This window comes from Arachis ipaensis, chromosome B10, assembly GCF_059453495.1.
Source record: "Arachis ipaensis isolate K30076 ecotype BB chromosome B10, ASM5945349v1, whole genome shotgun sequence".
NCBI lineage: Eukaryota > Viridiplantae > Streptophyta > Magnoliopsida > Fabales > Fabaceae > Arachis > Arachis ipaensis.
The window spans coordinates 23,654,250-23,672,158 of record NC_142435.1 but is presented as its reverse complement, the minus strand read 5'-3'; the positions used below and the strand labels follow the sequence as shown (position 1 = coordinate 23,672,158).

Sequence of the window (17,909 nt, the reverse complement as noted above, 5' to 3'; positions counted from 1 at the left end):
GGTAGATACAATCTAGAAATATATGCCGAAATCAATTTACATTAATAAACATTGCAGTTAACTTTGGTGTTAAAACATTAATATTATTCTAATATTACCTCAGATTCTATATAACTTCCTGCCTGGAGCGATGCAAGGTGCATTCTATTCAAAATGTATTTATCTTAGGCAATCAGAGTGCACACGTTGTCAAACTCGTTAGTACTGCCATCTGCGTATATCTTCACTCGCGTCCCCCAGATGTAGCACTTCTCTTTCATATCACCCGTATTCTGATTTATTCCCGCAGGAGTTTCAAACTTCCCAGAACTTTCTCCGCCAGTCTCTTTTTGAATTTGTGGACTTTTACTTTCTTCTTTCGCCGCACTGCTTGCTATTTTTTGTACCAAATCCTCTAATTGTTCTAGCAAATTTGTAGTTTCTGGAGTTTTTGCCCTGCCTGCTTCCTGCGTTGACGCTCCCTCTTGCGTTGCTGCTTCTTCTTGGCTTGAATCAGTGAAGCCAAGGCTGAATGATGGCATTGGATCTGTTTTAGGAACATACGATGCTGTCCGTGCCATCATCATCAGGGCAGCAGCGTCTTCTGCGGCTGGATAACTGCGTGATCATGTATAACGTATTATAAGAGTAAGAATATACGGATAATAAGCAAAGATTGATTTTAGTCTGATGAACTTACCTTTTAGATGGAGCTGGGGGAAGCGTGGGTGTGCTTTCTTCAAGTTTTTGGGGTGGTTCAAGAGTGCTGCACGGCACATAAAATTAATCATGACATAAAAAAAAACTATTCTGGAACAATATACACCCAAACTGTAACCTAATATACACCCAAACTGTAACCCAATATACACCCATACATTGATTTTACTCTGATGAACTTACATTTTAGATGGAGCTGGGGGAAGTGTGACTGTGCTTTCTTCAAGTTGTTGGGGGGGGGGTTCAGGAGTGCTGCATAGTTACACAAAATTAATCATGGCGTAAAAAAAACTATTCAGGAATAATATACACCCAAACTGTAAGCAAATATACACCCGAACTGTAACCCAATATACACCCAAACTCAAAACAAATATACACCCAATACTATTTCTTACGTTTTTGTAGTTCCTTCAATTTGTAGTAGAGGGGTTGGTTCAAAATCTGTCTCAGGTGTTTCTTCAAATTCTGGCACAGTGGTTGTTTGGGACATTGGCACAAAAACTTGAATCGGAACTCTAAACAAGAAGAAAAATGAAAGGTTAACAACGCCTTTGAAAATAATAAGATTATAAAGTTGAAATATTCTTGAAAAACTCACATTGCAAGCGCTTCTGACGGTGTCTCTTCCCTCACAACCATTATATTCGAATCAGCTGGCTCACTGGCTGACTCTTGAACCAGACTCAACCTAAAATACACCCAAAGAAAGTCAAAAAATACAACCGAATAATTCAAAAGAAAGACAGTCTTTGTTTTTTGAGAACTTACATACTTGCAGTTTTTGCTTTTTTTCCCTGCCTTTTTTTTCTCGAATAAAATAATAAAGGGCTTTTTTTTCTAAAAAAAATATATACAGAATTAGAAGTAGAAGGTAATAAAAGAACAAAAGTAACGGTTAGTTGAAAGAGAAATTACATGCTCTCTGCCGGCCTATTTACACTACTTTGTTCTGTGTGTCCTTGAGAGGAAGGATCATCACTTTCCAAGTTCACGTCCGGTATTCTAAACAGATTTCACGTTATTCAAACAAAATATGATACAGGTAAATCATGATAACAAGATTTTATTAAATAATGCTTCTTACGTTTCAGAGGAGACATAGCGACCTTCTGTCGATCGCAGGTCAGCTTCCTTCTCCCTGCGAAACAAGAAACAATTATTAGCAAAGAAAACACACTAAAATCTGAAATATACACCCCAACAAGATATACCCCTCTGCAGCAGATTTTTCATTGTTTTCCCTTAACAATTCATCTAGATCTTCACTTCCTATTTCATATCTGTCACTACATTCATAAAAGAAGATGTTAACAAAAATAATTATGATGATAGACGGTAATATAGCTTACGAAGTACTGTACCCATCATAGGATTGATCTTCTTCAGGAGATGAATGCTCAATAACAACCTTTTTCTTTTTGGATTGTGTTCTGGGTGGAAAAAACAAGTATGAATCAGAAATAAAAAATTAATTTTATCACAGAATATTATCCAAAGAAGTGCTTACTTTTTTGGTGTTCTTTGTGTCTTTTTCTTTTTTTTTTTTTGCTTCTTCACCGGTGATGATTCTTCGCTTCTATAAGTTAATAAGAGACACTTCAGTTAATACACGAAATCTTGATAATTAAGCCAAAAGAAAGGAGTAATAATTTCAGAACATTACTCATCAGTTGATTCAGATTCTGAATCAGAATCCTCATCCTCTTGACTCTTCTTTCTTTTTTTGGAGTCCATTCTGGAAGGCAAACAATCATTATTTAGAACATACTAAAGATATAAAATACACCCAAATGAATGCACAAGATACAACCAACTGAATGGACAATATACACCGAACACAACAAACGAAATACACCCAACTTAATAAACAACATACACCCAACTTCATAAACAAAATACACCCAAGTGGTTCTACAAAATACACCCAACTCGATAAAGAAAATACACCCAAGTATGGTACTTAATTTTTTCCCTTTTTGCTGGGTTGTTTTCTTGGTGAATCCTCTGAGTCTTCTTGAGTCTCAGACTCAGAGGTAGAACTGTCACTATCAGTTGTTTCTTGCTCCGAAGACGATGTTGAACTTGCCTTCCTTTTTTTGTTTTTTTTTATTTCTTGTTTTTTTCTTTTTTCTCTATTTTTTTCATTTGCTCTCTTGTTTACGCCATCTTTACAATCCCCTGAAACATTAGAAATTTTAGTTAGCAGCATTCAGGTAAATAAAATACACCCAACATATTATGTTCACTTACCATATTTTCCTCTCTTTTCGTCGTCATTCTTTCGTCCAACTGCTCCTTACTCCAGTTGGCAATCCAGGGTTTTGGCGGTCTTTCAGCCCTTTTCTTGCCTTTATTTTTAGAAAGATGAAAATAAATTATCATCAGGGCAAAGAGGCAGCCATCAATTGCCTTTTTCTTTTTCTCCTTGTAGTCGGTTATGCCCTTGACGATAAAACTCAAAACATGCCCTCCCCAGTTTTTCTCTATTATGGTGTCCATCTCAAAAATTAGGGCCAGGTGCACAGGCGAGATTTTGTTTATTGTCGTTAGTAAAAGGAACGCCATCTGTATATAGAGGATGAAAATCCTCTTGAACATTAGGCGATCCTCTTCATTACCAACGCCAATATCCATCATCTCATCTGTAAGACTTTTGAGGGTCTTACCCTGGAATCTTCTAAAAATTTCTTTGTCATCCTCAGAAAGTTTCTTATAATCGACTTTCTGAGGAAATAAATCTCCTACAAAAAGAAAAACAACAAAGTATGAATATCAGTTCAAATACACCCAAGCATCAACTAAAATACACCCAAGCGTCAGTTAATATACACCTATAATTTTTAGCGAGTTACCTGTTGCGTTGATGCCAAGTGCATCACCTATGTTTTTGGTGTTATTTTAAAAGAACCGTATCCGGTTTCCAGTCTGTTCTCCCCTAATTTGAAGTTGTTAGCCAGCTCCCTTAACACTTGGTGATGCACCCTTAGTGGTGGGATGTGCATCAAGCCACCGAATCCCAAATCCCTCACAATCGTTTTCTTCTCCTCACTCATGTTTCTGAATTTATCATTTAACAAATGTGTTGCACACTTAAGGTCTTTTGTTTGCTGTAAACAAAAATAAAATTATAGTCAGATATGTTTCTATTATATAAAACTGATTTCATCTAAGACATATATTTGTTCTTACATTTCTTCCAGGTTGGTTTCTCGCTGCCATTTTTTCTGAAATGAAAAATACATCCAAAGTTATCAGTAAGATACACCAATATATATGAGTCAGATACACCCATAGATATCAGTAAGATACACCGATAGATATGAGTCAGATACACCAATAGATATCAGTAAGATACACCCATAGATATGATTTAGATACACCCATATATATCAGTCAGATATCACTCAAACATGCATCAATATACAAGGTCAAGCAACATTACAAGGTCAAGCAATATACACCCATGGACAAGCAAATATAAGAACAGTTGCAACTGCTGACTATTACAGTATATCAGTTCAGAAAAATACACCCAACAATTTGTGCCATATACACCCAACAAATTACCTCATATACACCCACCAAACTACGGAATATACCCCCAAAAATTAGTTACCATAAGAACTAGAACAACAAGAACAGTAACACCTAGAAGAACTAAGAAGAACAGTGTAACATAGAACCAAGAATAACAGTAAAACCTAGAACAAGTAGAACATCATAAACTGTAAAATGAGACGTAGAGCAAGAAGAACAGTAAAACGTAAAACAAAGTAGAAGAACAGTAAAACTTAGTTCTTCAATTTCGAAATGTGGAAAATATACAGGAATGGTAATGTAATGTACCTTGGGTATGATAGCTTTGTTTTCTCTGAAGATTCTTGATCGAGAGTTCTATGTTGTGTTGATGGAATTTTTGAATATTAGCGACGAGTTGTATATTTTCAGTATCGAATGATGCTCAAAAATGGAACGTTTGCTTTTTCTCTAAATGGCTTTGAGAAGTGGAAGAAGTGGAAGAGACTGCCATTAAGGGGGCGGTTTACGCGAAGCGTAACCGTTTGAGTGGAACACGTGTAAATGACGCCCCATTCAATGCTCTTCTCTGCGCATGTGGAATGTTTGTGGGCTGGGGGCTTGGATAACTTGTAAGGCCTTTTTGCTTGTATGTGTAGCAGGCTCGTATGGGAATTGGTATTTGTTTAAGCATGTCAGTGGCGATGAGAAATAAACCTCTTGAAAGAGAAAGAGAAACTGGTCATTGCCATCATATGATATGTTTTGAAATTCACGGTCTTTTTTCAATGAAATCGTTGAAATCAGTGTAGTGTGCATATATAATGCATCTGTAATAGTAGGTTAGTTACATATTATATGCTTAATCTGTCCCTCATGGATTCATATCCAGCTCCACGTGGCAGATCTCGGACCGGGAAAAGAGCACCAAAAACCGACTAGTCGGAAGCAAGGCAGGATTGGCCGGATCGGACGGACGGGAGAGTACCCACGAGGGAAGATACCTATCAAATATTTTACTTTTTCTATGATCATCTCTATTTTAGGGATAGTTCAATGTGCTCATCGGCGCCTGACCCTGAGATGTGGATCATCCAAGGCGCCATGCTAGTTTGCTTCGATGGTAGGAGTCCACGCAGTGAGGCAGCCATTTCCAGAGTGAGAATTGTAATTTTACCGATAAATTTTTGAAATTGTTTTGATATTTTTTACATATCTTTAGGATTTAATACCTTTCAATCTATTTTGTTATCATATTTGGTATATTTTCATCTAAATACAAGGATGTCTGCGTTGAAGTCACTAAATGTTTCAAATACAGGAGCTACCAGTAAAAACGTTACCGTTTTTCCTTCAAGTCTAAGATTTTTGAGAATTGGGATACATCATGTACTATACTTTAAGCCATATAAAATAAGATGGATGTTCATTTTATTATAATTACGGATAGTTTTACCCATTCTAAAGTGGATGGTTATTTTGGGTATAGTATTTGTAGTATAATTTATTATCCTGCTGTGTTAATATAAACAAAAAAGAAAAACTGAAATAGGCTGGATGTTCATTTTACTAAGTAGGCTGATGGTTATTTGCATTCTAATTTGGGTATTTAATTGATTTGGATTGAATTTAACATAATTTTGCCTGATTAGAAGACTTTGTTAAAAATATTGTGTGCATGAAGTCTATTATAATTTGAAATTTTAAACTAAGGTGGATGTTCATTTTAGTATAATTGTAGATGATTTTTTTTATTCTAAAGTGAATAATTATTTTAGGTATACCATTTATAATATAATTTATGATTTTATTGTGTTGATGTAAATAAAAAATTAAAAAAAAACTAAAATAGATCAGATTTTTATTTTTTAACTCATTAAATCAAATAAATAATTTATTATACACATTATATATATACTCCATTGGTTCCTAATGAAATTCTTTTATTAATTTTTTTTCATAGGCTATGATTTTTAGTTCTTGGATAGATCTAAGCGGTTATAAAAGGAAACTCTACCCCCGTTTCATAAATTCTGAACAGTGTGATTTTGACCAGCATTTCATGCGAAATCCTAAGTGTTGACTCTAATAAAAAGAGCACTGTTGATGACCTATACCACATAAATTTTATTTTTGTTTTAGAAGAATGTAAAATTAATTATTGCGACCACTACGATAAAATGATACAGTGAAATTTGTTCAACAAAAAGCTCACATGTATTAAAATGGGTTCATTTTTTCCTATATGGAAACAAGAACCGTGAAGTGTAATGAAATGAAGAAATGAAAAAAAATTCCACTGCTATAATGTAAGAATAAAATGTAAGTTTCGTTTTACAAATTTTAATAGTTCTTTTTTTCATTTACTAAAGTAATAAAACGTAGCTTTCGTTTTATAAATATAATGTTTTAAATTTTTTTAATTCTTTTTGGCCCAAACACATTTTACGTTTTATGGATGGGCAATTTTTTTTTGAGACAACAAACGCAACCCGCGTTTTTTAGGATGTCAAATTTTATTTTTGAAGGGCGCAAAACGCAACTTGTATTTTTTAGAATGTCAGATTTTATTTTTGAAGGACGCAAAATGAAACTTATCAGAAGTTTTTTTAGAAAGCCTAAAATGCAGGTTGAATTTTTTGGAGAAAAAAATATTTTAATCCAGATTGTTGCCTATATATATACGATTCAGAGTTCATTTGGAGTCCCTCACTTCACTTCTACTCCTATTCTTCTCTCTTCTGTATGTGTCATAGTTGTGAATTTTTTGATAGTTTTCTGTGTAAAAAAAGTCGAATTAGATGAGGTTGAAATTATGGAAAGTGTTGCAAGTTTGCGAGTATATTATAATGGGGAGATTATACTAAACACACACGAAGGAGTGACTTTTGTTTGCGAATATCCATTTTCATTTGCTATTCCATGTACCATGAATTTTGTAGAGTTGCAAAACGGTTTTTGTGATAACATACAAAGTCACATTTCAAAAAGGGTGAGCAATATTTTATAAAGGAATCCTATACAAGTATTTGGTGGGCTGATACAGTTTTAAATAATGTCCATCACTGATGACGCAAGTATGCAGCAGATTATGTATTTATCAACAAACCCGATTTCACGTGCCGATGATAGAGTTGTACGTGGAGTTTGAACAACAGTCGAGGCTGGACGCGGTTGGTGAGGAGGTCAATATTTATGAGCTCGGAGATATAGATTGGGAAGAAGATAACAACGATAGTGAAGAGGAGTTCGAAGCCAACTACGAAGTCGATGACGAAAACGAAGACGGAGACTTGACAGGCTATCCAGTGGTACAAAATGAAGCGGAGATGATTGTAAGCCAGCACCCGTTCGGTGTTTCGTCTTTTATGCGGACTCTAAATCTCGAAGTCATGCATGCCCCAGAATTTTCTGAGTATGTGAATATCGGTATGTTATGATTATTAATTCAAATTATCTGTAGTATTTATTATTTTTGCCTTGTCTAACTGATGGTGGTGCACATGTCGTAGGTGAAGGCAACACTGCGACAGAAGATGGTGAGTTTAGGGTCGGAATGAAATTTGGTTCGAGAGAGTCGGTGATATCTGCAATCAAAAGTTACACTATCGCTAGAGGAGTTGATTACACTGTGTATGAGTCTGAGCCGCAGACATTCTATACGAAATGCAAAAGTTACAGTGCAGGGTACGATTGGCTTATCCAAGCTAGTTTGATTCGAAAGAAAGCTTGTTGGGAGATCAGAAGATACAATGACAAACACACGTGCACCATGGGCATGATTTCACAAGATCAGGCCAAGTTGGACTCAGACACAATTGCAGAGGCTATTAGGCCGTTGGTCGAAGTAGACCCGTCAATAAAGGTGTAGTCTATTATTGTAGAATTTCAATCCAGATTCAACTACACTGTAAATTACCGCAAGGATTGGTTGGCAAAGTAAAAATCTATTGCAAAAATAATTTATTATATTATCATTATTTTAAACAGTATTCTATTAATAAACAGTATTAGAAAATATTAATAAATATTAATAGAAAAAAAATAATAAATATTAATAAAAATAATATTAATAATATTATTACTTATTATTAGAAAATATTAATAAATTATTAAAAAATAATATTTTTTTTAATTAAACATTGTTAAAAAAATCCATTTACTAAACAGTATTATTATTATTATCATAAAAAATAATAATAAATCACTAAAAATAATAATAAATTATTACACAGTATTATTATTAAAATATATTAATAAATTATTTTCATTATCATACCCACTATTATAAACAAATAATAATAATAATAATAATAATAATAATAATAATAATAATAATAATAATAATAACAACAACGTCACTAATAAAAATAATAATAATATAATAACAGTAGTAAAAATATTAAACCGTAATGAAAAATAAATAATAATATAATATTAATAATAATAATATTAATAACGATAACAGTATTAATTACAACACAAATAAATAAATATATATATTCATTATTAAATATTAAAAAAAATTATTTACCCATTGAAAATGATCCAAATACTCAATAATATATTATTTCGATTTGGTAAAATTACGCACCATTTTTCTTCCTGCACTGTATACTTCTTCTTCACCCACACTTTGCTTTTTCACTCTTAATCCTCTTCACTCTTGCTTCCTCATTCTCCTTTTACTCTTCCTCAGCTTCAGTAACTTACTTCGTTTTTACTTAGCCTTCCCTAGTTGTCTGTGTTTTGACTTTTAAGGACTCAAGTGACCACCCTCTATAACACGTGTCGCGCATGCAGTTAGGAAGGCTGCAAAACGCAACCTCCGTTTTGCTCTGCAAGACTGACAAACGCAATCTGCGTTTTGCCTAATTCAATGCTGGTTAATACCTGCTCCTATCAGCATGCAGGGAACATCAGGGCACGTTTTGCAACCTGCTTCCCTTCTCAGTCCAATCACATCCTGCGTTTTGCCTGCAAATTTTTGGTTTCATCGCCTGTAAAATATTACCTGCGTTTTGCAGGTCATTGAGTATCGCAAGTCCACATTTGTGGACAACTCACCATGCATCCATATTTAAATTTATCACTATTATTTTATCCATAATCAAATTAATTTCTGATTAAAATGCCACAACTCTTTTTGACTAACAACTAAATGCATATATAACATGATAATTTATATATTCTATCATAATTAATGTTAATAAGTACCCGATCAAAATCCTAAATAAATTATAAAATTTAATCTTTTAATATTCAAAAAAATATAGATTCTTACAAAGTTTGTTCTTATATACTCAAAGAATATTTAAAATTTTAAATAAGAAATTATTTCCATAATCAACTTTAATTCGTTAAATAGTCACTTCATTTGTTTTTGTATATGTAATAATTTATAGCCAATAATAAATTTTTAAATAATCTTTAAATTAATAATAAATTAATTTTAACTTATCGAATTAAAAAATACAATTAAAAAAAACCACTTCCTTGACCCACCCATTTAAAAAGTGTATCACACAAGTATCTAAAATCAGCATCTCCATTATTAGGCTTCAATTCAGCGTTCAATTCATTCTTATCCGAAAAGAAAAAGCCCATCTACTTTTTACACACTCGTTTCTGTAGTCCCCTAGCTCCTATAAATATCTTGTTGCATTTCTTCATCTTCATGTGAAGAATCAAAGCTCAAAGCAACATCATATATTTGGTACCATACAATAATATAGCGAGAGAAATCAAGAATGTCTGACATCGCTATGTTGGTGGCAGAAGAGTACGAGAGGAGGACCAAGAATCTTAATAACGTAGAGGGAGAAATGACGTTGGTTTCTTCTTCACTATTATTGGGTCTCACTGAGAGGCTCGTTAAGGATAAGAGGGTGCTTCCAAAGTGGGTTTTGAAATGGGAACCAAAGACCCAATTTGCTATTGCTGCCTCAAACAGTTTCTTCTCTGCTTAAAATATCTTGCTGCTTTCGCTTTCGTTACTTGGTAGTCGGACTAGTTGCTACCTAATTATATATTTTCCTTTTATTTTTCTTTTTTTCTTTCTCCATGAAATTTTCTTTTCTCTAAGTTCATGTAAATTGCAGTTAAATTCAATTTTATGAAAGTCGAACTGGATATTAAGCCAGACTAGATAATAATGGTTCATCAGAATATTGTGGTTTAACTGGATTGTGATTAAATATATATTTATATTTATTTTGGTTCGGTTAGAACTTAGAACAATTTTGCACATTGAAAATTTTAAAAAGAGTAGTAACCTAATACAGTCTCTATGAAATATTGAGGCAAACATTAATTTTTAACAAATTTTAATTATTTAATCAATTTTAAATTTTTTTTTTTGTTAGACATTAATTTTTACATTATGTTGTTTGTCTTTATAGAAGGACTGATCTATTAATTTTAAAAATTTTGTATAATGTAGGAATGTTGGCTTGTGGTAGGACATAGCAGATGTGGAACAATAAGATGTGCAGACAAATCAGGCAGGTAGCATCTTTATAGAAAATTTTGATATTTTTTAATAAAGTTAGTGTGTGTTATAAAATGGTATATAATTATACATTATCGAAAGAATATATTATTAAGAATTTGGATCATTCTCAATATATATATAAGTTTTAATCAGCTTAATCTTTTTTAATCTCTTTTATTTTTTTAATTATTTTATACTCCTCATTATTTGCTTAATCTCATTATTTACTGTAATAATGTAATTAATAATATTTTATATTTTTTTATAATTTCGAACTTTAACTAATTTTAATATAGTGTTATAATTTTAACTAGTGTGACAACTTTAATAATTTATGATATTAATATTTTATAATTTAATTATGTTAATATTTTTAAGTAGTCATAATTTATAATTATCTTAATAATATTATGTAGTTTGTAAATAATTATTTTATAATTTTCAGATTTTTAAAATTAAAGTTTAATTTTTATGTTTACCACTTGATAATTATATTTTAAACAATTTAATTTAAAATTATTCTGTAATTACTTAATATCTTAATAATTTATTGTTCTGTAACTAAATTAAAATAATTTCAAAATTTAATTTTTTATAAAAACAGTTTAATATTTTATTTCATTTTACAATTATGATATGTTCTATAAAAAATTGTTTTATACAAAATTGTTTTAGCTTTTATATTAAGTTATATATTATTTTATATTATTTTGCTTAATGTATAATTTAGAATTATTTTATACTTTACATATTTCTGTAATTATAGTTTAATTATAATTGTGTTGTATTTAATAATAATTATTTTATAATTATTATTTTTTATTGAACTTTTTATATTTATTAGTGTTATGTTATTTGTATCAGCCACCAAAATCTTGTTGCCCCAGAAACTTGATCTATTAGAGACGTAAAATGAGATTAGAGTCGACACATTCTGATTGACTGAATTCTATCATGTCTCAAGAATGAGTGAAATAAAAAGACATGTTGCATTGCTTACTGCTTGAGTCGAAAGGTGAAAGCTTGAAATTCACACTTTTTACTATATGTAGTACACATTTTTTGTCTCCCTATTAATGTGGGTATCATTATCGATAGAACAGACAATAATCATGCCTTTTTGGTAAACGAGCGCATGGCAGTTTTTGGCAGAGAACTTTGAAGCTAGTACTAACTCAGCAAGTTATATAAAGCTAGCTGTCATGGGTTTGCATATTATTTTGGTGCATACATGCTGTCAAAATCTAAGACACACATAAAAGGTGCGTGCACTATAAGGTTTCTACTTATTTATGGCAGTTTTTTTTTTTTTTTTTTTTTTTATAGAGGTTTATAACCCCTATCAAATAGTTTGTGGAGGGTTACTAAAATTCCTAAAATTTGAGGTGCCACGATGTCTTTTGTGAAAGTTTTTAAAAACTTTCATAATCTATTCAGTGGGGATTTTGTATGTATTTAGTGGGGTTTTATATTGAACTTTTGTGACAGTTTTAAACCATTTTGTGGCAGTTTAAAACCCTCACAAATTGATTTTTTAATTAAACAAAATATAACTATTTTGTGAGATTTTCAAACCTCTACAAATTCTGTAATTATTTATTTATTTTTAATTTCAAATCATTCATTAATCTCATCTCATTTACATATTTTCAAATTAAAAATTTATTTTTTAATATTAAAATTCAAAAACTAAATCTTTTATAACACAATTTCTCAATATAAAACATAACTCTATATATAAAAAAATTCTCAATGTCAATAATTCCAAACATAATTGCATATGGTATTGTTCTACATAACTATTATTGTTTTTCTTTAAAAAGTAAAATAAAACAATAAGTGGAAGACCGGAGGATATTAGATCCCATTCGGTTACTTCAGCATCTGCCATGCTTGAAATCTATTAATAATGGGGATTTTTTGCATTGATCCTAAGCATCTGCCATAAAAATACTAGAATTAGATCACACTTGACTAAGCAACAACAATATAATTCTAAATTTTTTATACATCTACTAATAACTAACTGATACAAAATTTGATCTTTCTGAAAAAATTATGAAAATATATATATTCCAAAAAAAAGGTGTTAAAGCAAAAGCTGGGCATGATGCCCAAACTGATCTGAGAACTGAAAAAGAGAGATTATCTTTACAAATAGGGAAAAATAATTATTAGACATGTGTACTACTAAAAAATATATATGAGATTTCTAACATAATAAACTACAAAGCTATAATAAACTTCTAACATATTTAAAATAAAACAGGATATAATTATTATCTTACCTCAACAAGCATTTGTCCAAAAGCAATAATAAGAAACTAGTGAGAGAAGAATCAATACCCATTTTAATTATAATTATTATCTATAAAAAAATTGAAGAATAATATAATCAATTAAATTAAATTCTGAATCCAAACCCAAACAACTTATTAATTTTGTCATGTATGGTTATGGTTACGGGAATTCTCCCTTTTGGACATGAACAAATAAAAACACATGCATGATATCTGAAAAAAACATCCATACTCTGCATCAATGCTCTGCATCAACACAAGGATATAAAAACAAGAAACAATAGGCAAAGGGGGAACATTATCATCTTCTATTCCTAAAACTAAACAAATTAAAACAAAAATAATAAACATAAAACTTAAATCTATTCCTAAAACTAAACAAATTAAATGAACTCAAATTTAAATAATCACAAACTTATAATTTTTTTAACAAAATTAAACTTAACATGCTTCTATGCATTAGTCTTGCATATCCAATAGCATGAAAGTGGGGATAATAGTAATAACCATACCTAAAGCTTGCCTTGTTTGAAAGGAAGAAGAAAGTCTCTATTGTGAGGTTACTGATATATATATGCCTTCAGAATGAGAATGAGAATCAGAATTAAAATCACACATTGGTGACATCATTTGAGCTTTAAATTGCTTTGATTCAGCAGAAGCATTAGTCACTAACATGTTTTATAAAAGAAAACTTTCAAATGCAACTACAGAAGAGACTTTTGACTACTCTAATTCACTATCATCCACACATGATTATTTGATTGATATATTTGTAAATTAAAATCTCTTGGCTCTTGTTATAATTCCAATTATTGGCATAAAATTCACAGGGAAATAGAATATAGAATGAGGTCAAAGATTACTAATTCATTTGATTATTCATGGCAGCCTTTTTTTTAATTATTATTAAATGCACCTAGAGTCAAATATGTTATATTACACACCACTTAAATGTTCTATATGTCACAACCTCTACCTAATTTATTATCATAAGCCTGGTATGTAAGTAGTAGTTATTGTCTAACAAGAGAATCAGCATACTTTTTCTGATAATGGAATTGCTAACTAATATCCCTTCCAGCACTTCTTTTATGGCATAATAGTGGAATTCTTTTGTACGAATAAAATAAAGATCACTTACCAAATTATGAACAAGAATAATCCAACCAAATATCATAATAGCACTTATTTAGTTGCACCCTATCTGATTATTAATTTTCCTATTTCCTCTGATATCTTTTCTGCTGGAGTAAGTTCATTACTTTGTAACATACACTAAAAAGACTTCTTGAACCATATTTTATCCTTTAAAGAACTACTAAAGTGATCCACAGTTACAGTAGAAATTAATATACTAGCTTTACCTTAATTAAATATAAACCTTATAGTGTTTATGCAGACAGCAGACACATTATCTATTTTGTAAATTACAACCTGAGAGCTCAAAGAGCAGAAACCATAAAGCATATAAAGATGATTTAATAAGATATTAAAAACATAATAAGCTTGAAGAATTTAAGAAAATCTGATATAAGTTTTAAAAAGTGCTACTCATATATACCTCTATATTTGGATGAAGAGATGTAACTGCTGGATCAGTAGCAATCAATGCTTCTTCACAAAGCTTTATAAATTTATGCAAATCTTTAAGGTGTCCCCACTTAGGCTGTCTAATGATTCCTACATAGGAGATATTGATTAAATTTGAAATTCTCTTTAGAACCAAAATAATAAGATAGATAAATAAATAAATATCATACCATATTCATCAAGTGGTACATCATAGTCATAACTAGTAGCAACAAAAAGTCCACCTGTGGTTCTACTAAAATTGGTTCCTTCATGATACTGTTTTACATCAAAACTTTGTGTTATTAACTCAATTCCTTTCTCATATACATATAATAACAAACTTAAAAGATATCATAGGTTTCAATACCATATAGTAGTTCATAAAAGTTCCACCAAGTTGATAAAATCTTACCACAGTAAATGCAAGATCTTTCACAGGTCTCTAAGGTACAGTTCCACCATAATAAAGAAACCTGCCATTACAAATCAAAGAATTCAAAATCACTTAGACCCTTTTTTCGGTCTTTATCTGCGCTCTTTTATCAAGAATCTAACTAACTTAACTCGAGTAACTAACCATCCGTTATAGCCCTCGATCTAAATCTTCGGCTTAGCATTAGAGTTTGGTATGAACTGATCGCAGTAAACTCTATTGCATGTGTTAATCTAGCAATTAACATGTATAACAATAAAGTAATATTAGTGAAGATAGCTGCAAATTAAGGATTCTTAATAATTAGTTAATTACCTACAATAGGATTTGGAGCATCTGCTTGCATGTACATAATACAGGGGACACCAGTATCAAGAGAAGTAGCCATTGATGCTGCCCATTTTATGTAAGGTTTTGTTGCAGGACCTTCTTTTTTCCTGTAGAAACAACAAAAATAAAGGGGATGATTTGTTTTTCCCAGTCAAGGATTAATCTTTCACATAAGTAGATGAAATATGATAACAGTTAAAATTTGTATAATACAAATATGCTGTCTTTAGGAAAATAGGGGACAAATTCTTACTATAAATCAAACCAAAATAAGTTCAACCAAATGCAAGATAATATTACAAACCAAAAGGGAAATCAACCTTTAACGTATTATCAACTTAAATATTAATAAGATTTGTATAATCACTAACAACTAAACCACCATTGTCACTAGTGCCAATCCATTGCCACCATCAATCACAGTAACTATAACATAGTTGGCATGCCAAAAGTAAAACTGGTACCAATGGAATAAGAATCTTGTTAGTTCAAGATATCTGAAAATGGAATAATATAATGGAATATAACAATGATCCATACTTGAACTTTTGCTACTGTGCAAACATCTAGGAATGTCTTAACGGCTTTCCATAGCATTTTGAAGCCAGATCCATCATTGATAATAAAGGGCTTATGGAGAGTCTACAAAGCCATCCATGTAGCGAACTATTTTGTAATCAGTAAGTTCAATCTTCCATTTGAAAAGGAAATATTAGAAAGACATACATATATACCTCAGGATAGTAACTATTATCGATTTTCTGAATTTCCATAAAAAGGTACATTGCTGGCTTTGTAATCTGGAATCATTGAAATAATAGAAGCAAGTGAGAAAGTATCCGTATGAAGCTGAACTAGGCATAAATTGGAGTTAATAGAGAACTCAAATTCAATTCACCTCTCTCACAAACACGGAGATTGTCTGAACAAATTCTGAACGGAAGTGAGTGAGAAAATTTAAGTCTCGAACTAAACAAGAAAAAATTAGGAAGAAATTCTCACCGCAATGACTTGGAATGACATGAGAATCAATTCCACGAGATCTGATAGCTTTGAACGCAGCTTCAATCGAAGCTTCCAAAAACTCATGCTCGCTCGCCTTCCAGATCTCCTCAGCTAGTGCCACCGCGTCCGCACCGAAACCTCGCTCTGAGTGCTTCAAGCAACTGGAGCAAAAGCAGAACCAGTGGAAGAACCTGCCGTAGAAGATGATGCAGAAGCAGAAGATCTAAGTATTACCTCAATGAAGGAGACAATAACGGCAACAACGGCAAAGACATGAATGGCGGTGGCGGTAGCGGTAGCGGTGGCGGTGACATTGAAATTCTAGGGTTTCAGAGAGATCTCACTCTCCGTCGTCCCCTCCCTCGAAGCCTTCTCTCGAAGCCCTGTTATGTTTTTTTTTTTTTTGCATGGGCTGATTGAATATTTGTTTGAATTGGATTGTTTTATAATTAATTGGATTAGAAGTATTATAACAATGAGAGTTTTATAATTTGCCACAAATAAAATATATTATGGAGATTTTTAGTAACCTCCATTAAAAAACTATCACAAACAAATAAAAATTTTGTAGTGGTGAAACATCAAAAGGATGCTGGCTTGCACGTCAAACTACTACGCTCTACACAACCATATCACCTACCTGGTTAGTATCTTGATTCTCGTCATTGACTTCGTAGTTGGCTCTGAAGTCCTCTTAACCCTCATTGTTGTTTGCTTTGCAGATTACTCTATTATCATCCATGTTTGACTCGTGTTAAATTTTATCTGCAGCTATATGTTCAAACTCAACATACAATTCAACATCGACATTTGAGCTCGAGTCTTTTGATGAATCTAAAACATCTATTACATACTTGCTTCTTCATCAACGATGGATATTGTATCAAACTGTATTAGTCTACCAAATATGATAACAGGATTTCTGTACAACTCACTAAAAGTCCCACTTTTATCATCTCCTTGAACTCAGTCTAGAAATTATCTAGCCTCACACCACTGATACTTATACACACACTAAAACAAATAAGGGTTTTCACAACGGTCGAAAACTATTGCCATATATCGAAAAACCGTTCCTAAAACTTTAAGTAATGCTTTGGCAATGGTTTTTGACCTGTGATATATGCGGCCGTTGCCAATGCTCATCGGCAACGGTTTTTACCTAAGGCAACGACAACTAAAAAAATCGTTGCCATAGTTATTAGCATAGACAATTGTTTTGACAACAGTTTAGAACCGTTACTGGATAGGCAACAGTTTAGAACCGTTCTCTTTCACGACGTAGGTTTAAAACCATAATGGTATAGGCAACGGTTTTAAGCTGTTGTAGTTTTGTTATTCACAAAGACAATGGTTTAAAAGCGTTGCCTTTGGTGTTGTATTTTTTGCTATGATTTTCATATTGTTGCCATTTTGTAGCTATCTTTGGCAACGGTTTTAACACCATTGTCCTTTGTAATTTTTGACAGCGATTTTTTGTTATATATTTTTTTATTTACAATAGTTTTATCATGTTGTATTGAAATTAGTTCCAACTATTTTTTTAATTTAGTGT

General features: G+C 31.7%; 3 protein-coding genes across 4 annotated transcripts; 1 reads left to right on the top strand and 2 right to left on the bottom strand.

Moving 5' to 3' along the window:
• The first annotated feature begins 9,782 nt into the window (after positions 1-9,782).
• On the top strand, positions 9,783-11,628 carry LOC110268550 (uncharacterized). Of its 2 annotated transcripts, XR_015907000.1 has the most exons (3): positions 9,783-10,218; positions 10,661-10,725; positions 11,576-11,628. XR_015907000.1 is itself a non-coding variant. In XM_088506930.1 (2 exons), exon 1 carries the CDS (start codon positions 9,969-9,971, stop codon positions 10,185-10,187), a length of 219 nt encoding a protein of 72 aa, XP_088363056.1. In that variant the 5' UTR covers positions 9,783-9,968; the 3' UTR covers positions 10,188-10,218; positions 10,661-10,732. The 2 variants fall into 2 exon arrangements, 1 of the variants encoding a protein (XP_088363056.1); XM_088506930.1 differs by lacking the exon at positions 11,576-11,628 and having other exon boundaries at positions 10,661-10,732.
• Positions 11,629-14,379: 2,751 nt separating this feature from the next.
• On the bottom strand, positions 14,380-15,371 carry LOC148579421 (beta-galactosidase 8-like). The gene is made up of 5 exons (XM_088489979.1): positions 15,335-15,371; positions 15,164-15,235; positions 14,775-14,900; positions 14,576-14,694; positions 14,380-14,448 (listed from the first exon to the last, which is right to left on the bottom strand). Exons 1-5 carry the CDS (start codon positions 15,369-15,371, stop codon positions 14,380-14,382), a joined length of 423 nt encoding a protein of 140 aa, XP_088346105.1.
• Positions 15,372-15,390: 19 nt separating this feature from the next.
• LOC107623078 (uncharacterized) lies at positions 15,391-16,668 on the bottom strand. Its single transcript, XM_088506937.1, has 6 exons — positions 16,589-16,668; positions 16,352-16,515; positions 16,248-16,282; positions 16,084-16,149; positions 15,890-15,991; positions 15,391-15,456 (listed from the first exon to the last, which is right to left on the bottom strand). The coding sequence occupies exons 1-6, from the start codon at positions 16,666-16,668 to the stop codon at positions 15,391-15,393; spliced, it is 513 nt and encodes a 170-aa protein (XP_088363063.1).
• Between the last annotated feature and the right edge of the window lie 1,241 nt (positions 16,669-17,909).